The sequence below is a fragment of the Mesoplodon densirostris genome, chromosome 3, assembly GCF_025265405.1.
Source record: "Mesoplodon densirostris isolate mMesDen1 chromosome 3, mMesDen1 primary haplotype, whole genome shotgun sequence".
Taxonomy (NCBI): Eukaryota; Metazoa; Chordata; class Mammalia; order Artiodactyla; family Ziphiidae; genus Mesoplodon; species Mesoplodon densirostris.
In genome coordinates this window covers 120,715,347-120,732,531 of record NC_082663.1, presented here as the reverse complement: position 1 = coordinate 120,732,531, position 17,185 = coordinate 120,715,347, and the positions used below count along the sequence as shown (strand labels likewise).

Here is a 17,185-nt window from a genome sequence, read left to right as displayed (position 1 = left end):
TTTGGTAATTAGGTTTAATAAAATGTCATTGAAATTAATTTCACATGTTTCCTTTTGGCATGTTAATGTGGCTACTAGATAATTTTACATACATATGTGACTTTCACCCGTGGCTCACATTATATTTCTGTTGGACAGAGCTGCTCTAGACTACCTGGTTTTCGAGATAACACATTTTCTTATTGTTTAAACCAGTGTAAATTAGGTTGGTCTTTTTTTCTATCGAAAGCATCCTATTTGATACAAGAGACTGCTACAATTTAGTTAACCTGCTTTTTACTGATTATATACTGCTGGAACAGTATATAAGTGTATTTTGGGGGCTATCTGCTATTTCCTCACTCTTATAATTTTCAATCTCCAAAATATAAACAAGCCTTCTCCCATCACTAACATTTTTTTTTAACCTCCACAGTATAAGGAACTTGAAAGTTTATTAAAGGGAATTTTCAATCATACAGCATTAGCCCACTTGTGATACTCCTTTATCATAAGTAGGAAGCCCTTTGAGGCTTATTACCACACTGGGGAATTTATTGCTCCCCCTCAAATCTTTGGTTCACCAGTATCACAGATATTCTATGGAAAAACCACAGGAGTGTAATTCTTTTATCAACTCAGAGTGTTTCTACATGTCAAGTGGATTTCATTAAAAAAACAACATTTGACAAAATTCAACACACATTTATGATAAAAACCCTCCAGAAAGGTATAGAGGGAACTTACCTCAACATAATAAAGGCCATATATGACAAACCCACAGCCAAAATCATTCTCAATGGTGAAAAACTGAAACAATTTCCACTAAGATCAGGAACAAGACAAGGTTGTCCACCCTCACCACTATTATTCAACATAGTTTTGGAAGCTTTAGCCACAGCAATCAGAGAAAAAGAAGAAATAAAAGGAATCCAAATCGGAAAAGAAGAAGTAGAGCTGTCACTGTTTGCAGATTACATGATACTATGCATAGAGAATCCTAAAGATGCTACTAGAAAACTACTAGAGCTAATCAATGAACTTGGTAAAGTAGCAGGATACAAAATTAATGCACAGAAATCTCTTGCATTCCTATAAACTAGAGATGAAAAATCTGAAAGAGAAATTAAGGAAACACTCCCATTTACCACTGCAACAAAAAGAATAAAATACCTAGGAATAAACCTACCTAAGGAGACAAAAGACCTATATGCAGAAAACTATAAGACACTGATGAAAGAAATTAAAGATGATACAAACAGATGGAGAGAGATACCAGGTTCTTGGATAGGAAGAATCAACATTGTGAAAATGACTATACTACCCAAAGCAATCTACAGATTCAGTGCAATCCCTATCAAGCTACCAATGGTAGATTTCACAGAACTAGAACAAAACATTTCACAATTTGTATGGAAACACAAAAGACCCCGAATAGCCAAAGCAATCTTGAGAAAGAAAAATGGAGCTGGAGGAATCAGGCTCCCAGACTCCAGACTATACTACAAAGCTACAGTTATCAAGACAGTATGGTACTGGCACAAAAACAGAAATATAGATCAATGGAACAGCATAGAAAGCCCAGAGATAAACCCACGCACATATGGTCACCTTATTTTTTTATAAAGGAGGCAAGAATATACAATGGAGAAAAGACAGCCTCTTCAATAAGTGGTGCCGGGAAAACTGAACAGCCGCATGTAAAAGAATGAAATTAGAACACTCCCTAACACCATACACAAAAATAAACTCAAAATGGATTAAAGACCTAAATGTAAGGCCAGACACTATCAAACTCTTAGAGGAAAACATAGGCAGAACACTCTATGACATAAATCACAGCAAGATCCTTTTTGACCCACCTCCTAGAGAAATGGAAATAAAAACAAAAATAAACAAATGGGACCTAATGAAACTTAAAAGCTTTTGCACAACAAAGGAAACCATAAACAAGATGAAAAGACAACCCTCAGAATGGGAGAAAATATTTGCAAATGAAGCAATTGACAAAGGATTAATCTCCAAAATTTACAAGCAGCTCATGCAGCTCAATATCAAGAAAACAAACAACCCAATCCAAAAATGGGCAGAAGACCTAAACAGACATTTCTCCAAAGAAGATATACAGATTGCCAACAAACACATGAAAGGATGCTCAACATCACTAATCATTAGAGAAATGCAAATCAAAACTACAATGAGGTGTCACCTCACACCAGTCAGATTGGCCATCATCAAAATATCAACAAACAATAAATGCTGGAGAGGGTGTGGAGAAAAGGGAACCCTCTTGCACTGCTGGTGGGAATGTAAATTGATACAGCCACTATGGAGAACAGTGTGGAGGTTCCTTAAAAGCTAAAAATAGAAATACCATACAACCCAGCAATCTCACTACTGGGCATATACCCTGAGAAAACCATAATTCAAAGAGTCATGTACCACAATGTTCATTGCAGCTCTATTCATAATAGCCAGGACATGGAAGCAACCTAAGTGTCCATCGACAGATGAACAGATAAAGAAGATGTGGCACATATATACAATGGAATATTACTCAACCATAAAAAGAAACGAAATTGAGTTATTTGTAGTGAGTTGGATGGACCTAGAGTCTGTCATACAGAGTGAAGTAAGTCAGAAAGAGAAAAATAAACACTGTATGCTAACACATATATATGGAATCTAAAAAAAAAAAAAAGAAGAAGGTTCTGAAGAACCTGGGGGCAGGACAGGAATAAAGTAGAGAATGGACTTGAGGACACAGGGAGGGGCAAGGGTAAGCTGGGATGAAGTAAGAGAGTGGCATGGACATATATACACTACCAAATGTAAAACAGATAGCTAGTGGGAAGCAGACGCATAGCACAGGGAGATCAGCTCAGTGTTTTGTGACCACCTAGAGGGGTGGGATAGGGAGTGTGGGAGGGAGAAGCAAGAGGGAGGAGATATGGGGATATATGTATATGTATAGCTGATTCACTTTGTTATAAAGCAGAAACTAACACACCATTGTAAAGTAATTATACTCCAATAAAGGTGTTAAAAAAATTAAACAGAATTAAAAATTCAGTTCCCCGGGACTTGTCTGGCAGTGTAGTGGTTAAGAATCTGCCTGCCAATGCAGGGGACACTGGTTTGAGCCCTGGTCTGGGAAGATCCCTCATGCCGTGACGGATCTAAGCCCGTGAGCCACAACTACTGAGCCTGCGTGCTGCATTTACTGAAGCCCGCGCACCTAGAGCCCATGCTCTGCAACAAGAGAAGCCACCACAATGAGAAGCCCACGCAATGCAACGAAGAGAAGCCCCTGCTCTCTCCAACTAGAGAAGGCCCGTGCGCAGCAACAGAGATCCAATGCAGCCAAAAATAAATAAATAAATAAAATTCAGTTCCCCAGTCAAAACAACAACAACAACAACAACAACAACTGGATTTATCAATAGACATTAAGGTAATGGTGATGTGGCAGTGCCCTTAGGTTTAAGATCAATGTAACTACCCCTCAAAAAATAGCATTCAGAAAATGTATTAAACTCAAAAACAGAAAATATGTTTCAGGATTGAAGGAGGTAGATACTTTAGGGGAAACTTCAGTTGATCCTTTTAATTATCCCTGACAACCATCCATTTCAAGGTTTAATAACCAAAATACACCATAATTTTGGCAAATCTGAATTGCCTAGAATTTATCTCAAGTTATTTTCTGTGACAAAGATATTTGAGCATCATAAAACTCATAGGAAATTAAAATGCAAAGCAATATTTGGATTATTTTCATGTATAAGCATGGCCTCACAATTTATAGGGTTAAATAAAGCATTATGCAAAGGCTAGCATGCTACACTCATATCTATTAAGTAAGTAAAATCAGGTACAATTAAGGGACAAGCACATTGGAAAAATTTCTTCAAAAAGAGGAAATAGATCATCCTGGAAATTATATATACATCAGCTAACGTTCTTGAACACATTACAGAACAAAGAACTAAAGTACAGTTATGTAGAAGAGCATAATTTTCCTTCAAACTTAACATAAAAAACCAAACGGGTGCCACACCATTTAAGTTCCACCCCATGACACACAGTAGCACAGTCTACGAAATCAAAGAGGTCACATTCACACACTCTATTTGCAAACTTCTGGCCTCATAACAATTGGCACGGTCCGTGACTGGAGAGGAAATGTATATATAAAATGGCTCTATCTCATTTTAAGGCGACATAGAATGTATTTTCTCTGACAAAGCACTATAGGATTTAGATTGTATTTATTTTCTTCCTGGGTGGATCAATTGTTTCATTCAATTAGCAAATATTTTTTATCTCCCACGTTTTGATACTAGGCACTGGGACCGGATGAAAATGATATTAGACTCCTGGTTATCATGGAGCTTCCAATCTTAGGTGAGGGAGACAATAAGTAAATAAAGATATAAAGTGAATTTTTTAAATGTTAATCACATTTTAAGTGAATTCTCTAAAACTTAGATGCAGGTGCTGATATTTTAGAGAATAGAAATTGAAATTTTAATGACCTTGATAGTCTACCAAATTGATCCTGTTAATAAATGGAAATGAATAGGAATAAGTGGAAACTGTTACTCAGTTAGACTGAAGTACTATAAGTACATGTTGAAGAATACTTGACCACCTAAAGAAGAGGCAAGCAGAAAAGTTATCCAAACAGTAGTGGTGGATTTTTTAAAATTCCAAACTAATTTAAAAATTACTGGCAAATGAGTAGAAAGAAGTAATACTTCAATTATATTCTACTTTAATCAGACTACTTGTCTTTCAGCCAACTGTCCTAAATGAACATGGGCCTCCAGAAGAACACTCCCTTCTGTTTACATTTATATCTACGTCAAACACATTAAAAAGAGGAATCACTACTCAGCCATAAAAAGGAACGAAACTGGGTCATCTGTAAGACGTGGATGGATCTAGAGACTCACACAGAATGAAGTCAGAAAGAGTAAAACAAATATCGTACATTAACGCATATATGTGGAACCTAGAAAAATGGTACAGATGAACCCGTTTGCAGGGCAGAAATTGAGACACAGATGCAGAGAACAAACGTATGGACACCAAGGGGGGGAAGGGGCGGGGATGAACTGGGAAATTGGGATTGACATGTATACACTAATATGTATAAAATGGATGACTAATAAGAACCTGCTGTATAAAAAATAAATAAAATTAAATTAAATTTAAAAAGAGGAATCACCCTTGTTTCCTCAGGGGGTCTTCAAAACAGAAACAGACCGAGTCATGGGCCCCCTACGGCCATCTTCATAATCAACAAACACAGACTTAGCATTATAGTGGTCTGCACTTCCTCACTCCACTGATTTGGGTACTTTAAAATCCACGGTAATGGTTACTTATACATTCTTTTATCGGCTCCAGATTGAATATAGCCTGTGGAGATGCCGAGATGTTTCCAGAAACAAACACCATTTCCGCACGGACTCCCTATCTCCGGCAATCACCCGGAAGCCTACGAGGTATCCGGCCCCACAGAGATCCGGTAAAAGCCCTGGCTTAGCGGAGGGGGTAGCGGAGGCGCGCGGGAGAATCCATGTCTTTCTTAGAACCGTTTCCTCTAAATACTTTTAAACCAACAGCTCTTTGCGAAACAGTCTTCATCCCTTTAAGGCCAAGTTCTCGCGAGACGACAAGACGCCGGATAGCGTAATCGCACGTTGTGCCTGCGCGCGCTGGGGCAGCTCGCACTTCCGCCCGAGGCGTGTTGTGACTCACAGCAGCTGCCGGTCTCGCGTGGTGACGCAGCTGTTTTTTCTCGGCTAGGTCTGCTGTAACGGACGGAGGCCGCCTGAGCTGCGGAGTTGCAGAATCTGGCGTTCGGAGCTGCGGTTCTTGGCGAGATTTCGCGTTGCCCGTCCTCAGCCGTTTCACCGATAATCAGCAGATCGCTTTGCCAAGTGCCGGGAAGAACAAAGGAATTCGGAAGGAGACTCTCGGCTCCCGGCCGCCTTTCTCTGAGTGGCTTCGTTTCTCGCTCGCGCCTGTCCGGAGAGACTGGACTTATAACCGTCACTGGATTGTAAGTACCCGAGGCGAAGAGAGCTCACTACGCCCCGCTTTTTGCGTATCTTTGTTCCGGGAGAGTTTGTGGATTGGGAGTATCTGCTGAGCCTTACTTCCTGTGCCGAAAATCATTCCGTAGGAGGCGCCATTTGCTTTCCCTGCGTTGTCCTGCAGCGGCAGGACAACCTCTATCTAGAGGTTGGAACTTGGCATTGCAGCTAACAGATTTAAATGGACCTGAGTAAGGCAATGCGTCATTAACGACTGGTATTGTCACAGCATATTTAGAAAGACTTGGGACTTAATTCCGAATAGACGCTTAGTTGCTGTTCTACCTAGAACTCTTTGTAATTAAAGACGTCAATTTATAAGAGTCACAAAGAAATAAAGATGAGTAAGAGCAAAGATGATGCTCCTCACGAACTAGAGAGCCAGTTTATCTTACGCCTACCTCCGGAGTATGCCTCTACTGTGAGGCGGGCGATACAGTCTGGTCATGTCAACCTGAAGGACAGACTGACAATTGAGTTACACCCTGATGGGCGTCATGGAATTGTCAGAGTGGACCAGGTTCCATTGGCGTCAAAATTGGTAGATCTGCCATGTGTTATGGAAAGTTTGAAAACCATTGATAAAAAAACCTTTTACAAGACAGCTGATATCTCTCAGATGCTTGTCTGTACAGCTGATGGTGATCTCTATCCTCCTGTTGAGGAACCAGTTGCCACTGCTGATCCCAAAGCAAGCAAGAAAAAGGATAAGGACAAAGAGAAAAAGTTTATATGGAACCATGGAATTACTCTGCCTCTAAAAAATGTCAGAAAGAGAAGGTTCCGTAAGACAGCAAAGAAGAAATATATTGAGTCTCCAGATGTGGAAAAAGAAGTAAAGCGGTTGCTGAGCACAGATGCTGAAGCTGTCAGTACCCGTTGGGAAATAATTGCTGAAGATGAAACAAAAGAAGCAGAAAGTCAAGGCCTTGATATCTCTTCCCCAGGAATGTCTGGCCACAGGCAGGGCCATGACCCATTAGAACATGATGAGCTTCGGGAGATATTCAATGACCTCAGCAGCAGCAGTGAAGATGAAGATGAGACACAGCATCAAGATGAAGAAGATATAAACATCATTGACACTGAGGAAGATCTGGAAAGGCAGCTACAGCACAAGCTAAATGAGTCAGATGAACACCACCAAGAAAACGAGGAAACGAATCAGCTGGTTATGGGAATTCAGAAACAGATTGATAACATGAAAGGCAAGCTCCAAGAGACCCAGGACAGGGCAAAGCGACAGGAGGATCTCATCATGAAAGTGGAAAACCTGGCTCTCAAGAGCAGATTTCAGGCTGTGCTGGATGAACTGAAACAAAAGGAAGACCGAGAAAAGGAGCAGCTCAGCTCTTTGCAAGAAGAGCTAGAATCACTCCTAGAGAAGTGAGGAGAGTTTTGATACTTAATTTCATTCCTGACAGTGGTCAGCCTTGAAAGAAAAACTTTGTTTTCATCACCTGGACTAGATAGTAAAACTTTGCAGTAGTTCCCAGTTTCCTCCACTGCCTTCTCTTGGATTTGTTTTATAATTGTGAATTTCTGTCTCATTTGTTTTTTGGAACCACTTTGGTGGGTGTTTGTCCTGTAGTAAGTAGGAATGTATAGACAGATAAATGTAGGGAAGTTGTAGGATTAGTGGAGTGAACAGTTCAGTTTGGTAATTAATCACAGCTTCACTGCAGGACTTTGCTGCTGTTTCTCCGTTTACCAGAAGCTGCCATTGCTACTCTGTGATGCCATCTGAGATAAATTAGTAGATTCTAGTTTGGTGGCAGTGAAGTTTGTTTACATATGTTTTCCCATGCTGTAGCTATTTTCCCAGTTATTCAAAGCAGTTTTCCACATTTTGCATTGCAAATCATTTCATAAAGTTGTTTTAGCAATAAATAAAAGCAAGTAATTTTCACCTTATGATGTGTCTTGCTCTTTTAGGGGTAGTGGGTATCAGATCCTCTTCTGAAGTGGTTTCTTTATGGGGTTTAATGACTGACCAATTGGATTCTGCTTTGTAGGAAAAGAAGCAGCTATGTTAGAATTTAAGAAAAAGAGGAACAGCAGAGGCAAAGAAGTGGGGAAATGTCATCTTTGCATTATGTTTCCAATCCACCTGCTCCATTTGGAGGTCAGGAGATACAGAACCTTCCTAAACTATCCTAAATTCTTTTTTTTTCAGCCTGATCTCACCACATTCTCTCACTATTTTTAATCCTGAGCTTATTTACATTTTTTTCAAGGAGTTTAATTACTACTCTTTCTCTATAATAGTCTATTGGGATAAATACTCTTATGCATCTATCATACCAAAGTCTAAGTTACCTGTTGCTCATGTCCCCCCTAAGCTGTAAATTCACTGAGATTAGGTACTTTGCCTTGTTAGTCACTGTAAACGAAGAGTAAAGAGATTAAAATCACAAGGTCAGGAGATGTGGTGCCTGGGTTTGTATCCTAGTTCAGTGACCTAGTTGAGATTGATCTTGGGCAAGTAAATTAATCTGTTGGCTTCAGTTTCCTCATCTCTAAAATGGAGGTGATAATATTACCTACCTCAGGGCCCTTGAGTTGTTGGCTATTGAGTTGATACATATAAAGACTTAGAACAATTCCTAGAATAAAAGCAAACTATTATTGCCTATTTACTAGGGTCTGAACATACAGGGATTAAAAATTTGAATTAAAGACTGATTGAAATGGTAGAAAAGTGTATAAAGAAACAGCTGCTTTAAATGGGGTTGACTGATTTCAAATTAAAGAATCATTCTAAGTTTATAAATTACAGCAGAAACAAAGTTTGCTTCAAATACATCTGCAGCATAAGCAGACTGAGTCAGTTTACTACTGTAGCTTTTTTTGATTCATTCACAGCTTAGTTTTGCATAAATATTAAAATCTTCATAATGAAGAGTAATTATCTGTTATGTAAACTTCAAAAGAGAAAAACTTAAGAAGATTGGGATCCATTTCCCTTCATGTAAATCCAGAGTTACCAAAAAAGACTCACTTTTCTCACAGCTCCCTTGCTTGATGAGTGTGATATATAGTGGGCTACGGTTTTCAATATTTCTGAGTTCATGAATGGAAGTTGAATTTTTTAAATTAGTATTTTAAAATATTATAAGAGGGCTTCCCTGGTGGCGCGGTGGTTGACAGTCCACCTGCCGATGCAGGGGACGCGGGTTCGTGCCCCGGTCTGGGAGGATCCCACATGCCACGGAGCGGCTGGGCCCGTGAGCCATGGCCGCTGAGCCTGCGCGTCCGGAGCCTGTGCTCCGCAATGGGAGAGGCCACAACAGTGAGAGGCCCGCGTACCGCAAAAAAAAAAAAAAAAAAAAAAATTATAAGCAAAAACTCACTGAAAACTTTAAGCAATGCAGAAATTTTACAAGTTCTTAATTTTATTCACTCCCCTATTGCCGGTCACTTAGGTTGTTCCATTTTAAATTTGCTGTTACACAGAATGCTGCAATAAGCATGTCAGTGGGGTCTCTGTTTTGCATTATTTCTATAGATTAGGTAAATGGGATCTTTATGTTCACATCTAAATGTCATAAAGCCTGACATTTTGAATTTGTAGATCAAATGTTTGAGACAAAAAATTTGGACAAATTGTGACCAATCATGTCTCTGAAGGACTGTCTTGAACCTCTGCTTAAACTTTTATTACCTGGTAAGAATTGTGTGAAAACACAGACTAGGAAGACTGCTCACCACACAGCAGGTATATTGGCCGCCTTTCTGTATTTCAAATGCCCAGCTCTTTCACACTACAGAGCTTTACTTACATTACACTTACATTTCCCTTTTCCTGGAACAGTCTCCAGATATTCTCATGGCTAGCTTTTTGTTACTCAGCCCTCAGCTCAAACCTTACTTTCTCTGGTAATCCTATCTGGCTACTCAATCTGAGTGCTAGGGAACATGTGATGTGGGTGTGCATCTTGCTAAGGGTGGTGGTCTTCACTGAAAATTTGGAAGTTCCTTTGCCATTATTTTCCATGTATGCGTGGGAGTACATGTGCTCCAAGTCCAGCTGTTTAAATATATTTCATGGAACTTGAGATCTGTGTATTATTGCACAACTATGTCTGATAATTCAATGAAATGACAGACCATTTCCCTATTAATGCCCTCATGATCCCTGGCACTGATTACTAACTTGGTTTCTCCAAAACATACACATATATGAATTTAATGCAAAAGCAGTTGATGATTTATTGTAGTATCCTGCATCTCTTGTGTTTGTAAAAACTCGGTATGTGCTTTTAAAAAATAAACAATGAACCATAGGTAATTAATTGACAGTTTTAAAAAACCAAAACATTTTTTAAAAACCCTCAAATGTGAGGGACTTCCCTGGTGGTGCAGTGGTTAATGCACTTGCCAGTGCAGGGGACACAGGTTTGAGCCCTGGTCCGGGAAGATCCCACATGCTGTGGAGCAACTAAGCCCATGTGCCACAACTACTGAGCCTGTTCTCTAGAGCCTGTGAGCCACAACTACTGAGCCTGCGTGCCACAACTACTGAAGCCCGTGCATCTAGAGCCCATGCTCTGCAACAACAGAAGCCAGCGCAATGAGAAGCCCGTGCACTGCAACGAAGAGTAGCCCCCGCTTGCCGCAACTAGAGAAAGCCCGAGCGCAGCAACAAAGACCCCATGCAGCCAAAAATAAATATATAAATAAAATTTATTTTGAAAAAACATCAAATGTGATACGAAATTTTAAAATTTTAAATTAAAAAAAATTTTTTTTCTAGTTTAAAATGGCACATTGTTCTCATGAATCTTCTCTGTCAAATAGCCTGCTAATATAACATAGTAATCCCCAAGGACAAGGAAAATAGGAGATGAGATAACAGTGGGTGAGAGATGTCAGTGTTTTCAGAAGGCCAAAGCAGATGAAGAAACGATAAATTAATTCAGAGATCACAGAAAGTTACATGCTAAATGTCTGCAAGGAGGTATACCAAGGAGAAACACACACACTTGAAGTAGACACTGAGGCTCAGTTTTTGCAGGCAGTTTCCAAGGAAGAGGGAAGGTGTGAGGCTAGAAACAGGATTCGTTAATGTCTGTGTTCAGGGACTTCCCTGGCAGTCCAGTGGTTAGGACTCTGGGCTTCCACTGCAGGGGGCACAGATTCCACCCCTGGTCTGGGCACTAAGATCCTGCATGCCATGTGGCACAGACAAAAAAAAAAAAAAGATAAAATCTGTGCTCAGAGCTGTTGGATGTCCAGGAGCCCTATCTCACTCAAGCCAGATGACTTTTCCTTACCCATCCCACAGACAGAAAGTTTATTTTCTGGGTAAATTGAACCAAAGAAGGCACAGATGGAGGCTGGGGGTCCATAGCATTGAACAAGGGAATTGTGTGAAAGTCTGTTTTCTGACTGCAGGCTGTCAACCCTCTTCCCCCACTTGGTGTCATTAAATCAGTACCCAAGGTAAACACCACCCGCGGCCCCCCTCCCCCGCAAACACACACAGACACACACACAGTCAAGACTGGAAGATTATTCTCTGAAGAAACCATACGGTACCAGAGAAAGGAAATCCAGATACATTTGGGCACTCTCCAAAGAAAAGGCCAAGTCACTGTTTACTACAATGAAGTCTACCCGTTGACAAACAGTATCCATGCACAATCTGCTTTTAGGTGCCTCACTTTTAAATATTAACTGATATCCAAAGAATCAGACAAGGAAAGCTTTCTAAATCAAAGAATCATTTTAGCATACTTTCTGCCCCCTCCACCATTTTGTTTTTACCCCCAAAGTAAAATACCGCCTAGGGCTTAAAATGTAAACTTTAAGAGAATTCGTTCCAACGCTGGGATTATAAACATATGGGAGGATAAGTGTGTCCTGACAGCGGTACCCTCACTGATGCCTCAAACTGCATCTTGCCTACTAGGCCTGTAGTCAGTTATATCCAGAACTTCTGCTGCATAAAGCTGCATGGCTCCTCAGCAAGAACCCCGAGGCTTAGCACGCACAGAGCGCTGGAACCACACAGGTCTTTTATGTCAAGTTTTTTAGCTGTATATAAATGTTCTCCAATGCGATTGTACAAGGCCTTGACTTACCTCTAGAAATAACGAGGGCCCTGCGTCCCACCAGCTCGCAGGGCTTCAGGCCAGGATCCTCGGCGATGTTACCACGAAATAGGGGATGTGCCCGCCTCAGGCCTCCCCTGGCGAGCAAAGAGCTACACCTGGAGAGGCGCGGCGGCCGGCACCTTTGTGGAGCCGCCATTCTTCTCCGGAGACGATTAAGGGTTTTCTGATCCGAAGGAGCCACCGATTGTCAGGTAAACCCCCCAAAGTGTTTGTTCGTTTTCCCTATTTTAAACCTTGGTCTCTGTAGATTGTCCCTTTGACCCTTTGACCCCAGGCGCGATCAAGCACCTCCCATTTTGTTTTGCCGGGAGGTGGGGGTCTCTGGCCGAACAGGAAGGCAGGTCTGACTCCGCCGCAGCAGCGCCTAGAGTTTCTGGCCGTAATCGCAGGAATTTATCGGACAGCTTTCTACTGCTGTATTGAGATTCATTAGAAGTGTTTCTCTAGTCTGCCCCGGGGCCCGCGGGCGCTGGGACTGCCGGGCGGCGCGGATCGAGCGGGCGGGCGGCTGGCGGGTTTAGGGCCCAGACGCGGCGGCCGCAGGGCGCCAGGAGAGGCGCGCGCGGGCCCGCGGGCCGGGGGTTATTTCAGTCCGTGGGGAGGGCGGCCCGCGGCCTAGTCTGGCGTTAAGCGGCTTCTCCCGCCCCGGAGAGAGCGCCAAGAGCAGGCGGCTGGACACGGGACGCCCTCCTAAGCTCCAGGGAGTTCCCTTCCTCGGAGACCTGCAGAAGAGTGGGCGAACATGAAATCCAGTCCTGCCGGGCCTCCCTGGTGGCGCAAGTGGTTGAGAGTCCGCCTGCCGATGCAGGGGATACGGGTTCGTGCCCCGGTCTGGGAGGATCCCATATGCCGCGGAGCGGCTGGGCCCGTGAGCCATGGCCCCTGAGCCTGCGCGTCCGGAGCCTGTGCTCCGCAACGGGGGAGGCCACAAAAGTGAGAGGCCCGCATACCGAAAAAAAAAAAAAAAAAAAAAGAAATCCAGTCCTGCCATCCAAGCCGCCATCGACCTCACCGCGGGGGCCCTTGGGGGCACAGCATGCGTCCTGACCGGGCAGCCCTTCGACACAATGAAAGTGAAGATGCAGACGTTCCCTGGCCTGTACAAGGGCCTCGCCGACTGTGGCCTGAAGACGTACTCCCAGGTGGGCTTGCGGGGCTTCTACAAAGGGACCGGCCCCGCGCTGATGGCCTACGTCGCCGAGAACTCAGTCCTCTTCATGTGCTACGGCTTCTGCCAACAGTTCGTGAGGAAAGTGGTTGGATTGGACAAGCAGGCGAAGCTGAATGATCTGCAGACTGCGGCCGCTGGTTCCGCCGCCTCTGCGTTTGCCGCGCTGGCCCTGTGCCCCACTGAGCTCGTGAAGTGCCGGCTGCAGACCATGCACGAACTGGAGATGTCAGGGAGGATAGCAAAAAGCCAAAATACAGTTTGGTCCGTCGTGAAGAGTATCCTTAGAAAGGATGGCCCCTTGGGCTTCTACCACGGACTCACGAGCACTCTATTTCAAGTAGTACCAGGCTATTTCTTCTTCTTCGGTGGCTATGAACTGAGCCGATCGTTTTTTGCCTCGGATGGATCAAAAGATGAACTAGGCCCTGTCCCCTTGATGTTAAGCGGTGGCATTTCTGGAATTTGCCTTTGGCTTGTCATATACCCAGTGGATTGTATCAAATCCAGAATTCAGGTTCTTTCCATGTCTGGAAAACAGGCAGGATTTATCAGAACTCTTTTAAGTGTTGTGAAAAACGAAGGAGCAGCGGCTTTATATTCTGGTCTGCAAGCTACTTTGATTCGAGCGTTCCCTGCCAATGCAGCACTATTTTTGACTTATGAATACAGCAGGAAGATGATGATGAGCCAGTTTGAAGCATGCTGAAGTGTCTTGGTGAATCTGGATCCAAGTACATGCCTTTGAGGACTATAATTTAACTCAGAGTTTCATGGAGCACTGGACCAGTGTGGTATTATCTTTGACTTCATGGGAACTTTGCTTTTGTCTTCCCTGCTTATATGCTAAATCTTAAGCTTTATGGAAGAACCTCTATTTTACATCATATAATTTCTGCCCATACTTGTATTGAAATGGAAAAGTTGCTGCTCTTGTGTTTGGTGAGATAATACAGGGCGAGTGGGTGGCCATATACGTACCTAATCTGAAAAGCTAAATATAGTTGTATCAGCGGGCTTTTGCATAAATCTACCCATGTACATGCAGTTTGTTTGCTTATATGTTGTGAGTGAAACACAGTTTGGTTTCCATGTTTAACCTCATGTCACCAGAGAAACAGAGTTAAACATGTTTCAAGATGGTTATAAATGATTACTTAACCCACTCAAGATGTAAGGTCTCCTTAAAAGTCTGCTTAACATGTGCACTATATTAGCCAATTAAAGTTTTTTAAAAGTTCTTGGTGCTTGAAAACGAAAATATCCATCTACATTTTTTTCATCTACAATGATTTATTTTATTTTTTATTGAGGTAATCTTGATTTATGGCATTATATTTCTATGTCTGTATACCCTACAATGTGCTCACCACCAAAAATTTATTTTTCATCTGTCACCATACAGTTGATCCCCTTTATCCACTTTGTCTCCCTCCTTTACCTACCCCCTCTGATAACCACTACTCTGTTCTCTGTAATGACATGTTTGTTTTATTTGGTTTTGGTTTGTTCATTTATTAGGGGTTTTGTTTGTTTATTATAGTTTTTCATATTCCAGATATGAGTGAAATCCTATAGTATTTATCTTTCTCTGTCTGACTTATTTCACTTAGCATAATACCCTCAAGGTCCCTCCATGTTGTCGCAAATGGCAAGATTTCATATTTTTTCTCATCTAGATTTTAAAAAAATATTTATTTATTTATTTGGCTGCACCGGGTCTTAGTTGCGGCATGCAGGATCTTTAGTTGCAGCATGCAGAATCTGTTTTATAGTCGTGGCATGCGGGATCTAGTTCCCTGGCCAGGGATCCAACCTGGGCTCCCTGCACTGGGAGCGTGGAGCCTTAGTCACTGGACCACCAGGGTGGTCTCTCTCATCTAGATTTTTAAGAGGAGAATATACCTGCATACTGATGTGTCTTCCACAGTCTCGAGTTAAAGTTTCAGAGTAGGCATCCTGGATTTTCCCAAGATGTTCTACTCTTAAAATAGTGCTATTCATCTTCAAAGTGGGATCATATTCCACACTCTTAGTTAGGTGTGGCCTAGAGCATTAGGCCTCTGGGAAGTAGCCTGGCCTTTGTACCAAATTTCCTTCCTCTCCTCTCCCAAAGAGCTTCCCCTCTGCTCTACTTTAGACTGAGGAAGGGGTGAGGGATGGGGCTGTGCTTCTGTGCTTGGATGAAGACCCATGTAGTTGACAACAGTTCTTAGCTTCCAGTCTCAGGGTCCTGGCCTGGGTAGGATTCCAGGATGTACTATTGGCCCATTTAGGGGTTGTTGATCCCCTCTGGATCGTTCACTGTCCTCTCTGCCTCCACCAGTCAGAAACCCTTCCAGGGAACAGAGAGTGCCAAAGCCATGAGAACTTTTTGTTCCCTGATGGTGATCAGGTGACGTTACCAGTGGATGAAGTCCTCTCCTCTCAAACAGAACTAGACAGAACTTAGTGTTTGCAGTCCACAGTGATTAATGTTAGGGCTGACCCATCCTGAAGTTTACCTGAGGGCTGATAACTCCTTGTCATTTTTTTACAGTGTTGGAAACTTGTAAATTTTGTACTGGCCATCTGTGAGTTTTATTGATGACTGTATATATGATGTGACTTTACAAAGCAATGAAACATAAGAAAAGCAACTTTATTAAACTATACCATATGTATGTATATAGGCACTGACAAAAACCAAAACCAAAAAAACAGTTCATCTGATCCCTACACACTTGTGCATCTGTTCTTTGGCCCTATAATGTAAGAGGGTCATTCTTACTAAAGTAAGCCTCATCATTCCATGATGATCCAAGACCAGCAGAGTCTCTCTCAGTAAGTGTTCTTAAGCAGCCTGAAAAGCTGAAAACAGGCAGGCTCCCAGTGTTAATGATCGTCCATAGCATGTGTGTCGATCACTGCTGGCGGGATGTACACCTGGTATGGAGTCACCAGTTTCCTTCAGCTTTTTTCTATATGTGAAACCTCTGAGGTAAGTCTAGCCATATTGCCAGAGGCAAGAGGGTCAGGGTGATGGATGTTGACAAATGGGGGTTGGGGCAGACATTTGGGGAGGGGATGCTCAGTGTCATCCCTGGTGTGCTCCAGAGCGATGGCTGGTCTTCCATTTGCTTTTTCTTTAAAAGAAAACCATTTTTTCTACTTTACTTCTAAGTTATTTATACATTTAAGTTATATATTACGTACGTTAAGTGGTCAGTAGCTACTTAGTGGGGCTTCATTCAAGCAGGTCTGGATTAAAGCAGAAAAGAGAACAGGAATGGCTTCTGCAGGAAGTGAACCTTTCAAAGTCTGAAGGCCCCCTGCTCAGTACCCATGAGCTCATCTCAATTAGCCCTATAGTCAACGGACCTTTTCACATGTTGTCCATTAAAGGTTTACCTAAATATCTTCAATAGGAATCATTTGAGGCAAGCAAGAGTGGGAGTAAGGAATTGAAACCTAAGTCAGAAGAATTGTTTTCCACTCTTTTTGCTTAATTCATGGTTCAATATTTAGATACAATTTGTACCACTTCAGATCTGTACTCAGACAAAAATATAGTAACTTGAAATATTGTGTTTAAAGAAATTTGAGTGGTCTATCATTAAAATTATTTACCTAAATAAAAATATTTATTGAATTCACACCATTTACAGTATACTATATTGAGCTCTGGGTATTCAGATATTAATGGTCTGGTTTCTGTTCTCAGGGATCTGATGGTCTAGATGTTTGTTTTCAGTCACAAGAGCAATATTCTAGAATACAATTTAGAACAAAAAAATAGAATCCAAATTATGTGTGTATATGTGTGTGTGTGT

General features: G+C 42.0%; 2 protein-coding genes across 2 annotated transcripts; both read left to right on the top strand.

Annotated features, from left to right (window-relative positions):
- The first annotated feature begins 5,734 nt into the window (after positions 1–5,734).
- Positions 5,735–7,993, top strand: LOC132486398 (transcription initiation factor TFIID subunit 7-like). The gene has a single exon (XM_060093491.1). The coding sequence runs from the start codon at positions 6,427–6,429 to the stop codon at positions 7,474–7,476; it is 1,050 nt and encodes a 349-aa protein (XP_059949474.1). The 5' UTR covers positions 5,735–6,426; the 3' UTR covers positions 7,477–7,993.
- A 5,192-nt stretch (positions 7,994–13,185) lies between these two features.
- LOC132486853 (mitochondrial ornithine transporter 2-like) lies at positions 13,186–14,082 on the top strand. The gene has a single exon (XM_060094427.1). It carries the CDS (start codon positions 13,273–13,275, stop codon positions 14,080–14,082), a length of 810 nt encoding a protein of 269 aa, XP_059950410.1. The 5' UTR covers positions 13,186–13,272.
- The last annotated feature ends 3,103 nt before the right edge of the window (positions 14,083–17,185 follow it).

What these genes read in the sequence shown, in the direction of transcription:
- LOC132486398 (XM_060093491.1), top strand. Translation starts at nt 6,427, where the DNA reads ATGAGTAAGAGCAAAGATGATGCTCCTCACGAACTAGAGAGCCAGTTT.
- LOC132486853 (XM_060094427.1), top strand. Translation starts at nt 13,273, where the DNA reads ATGAAAGTGAAGATGCAGACGTTCCCTGGCCTGTACAAGGGCCTCGCC.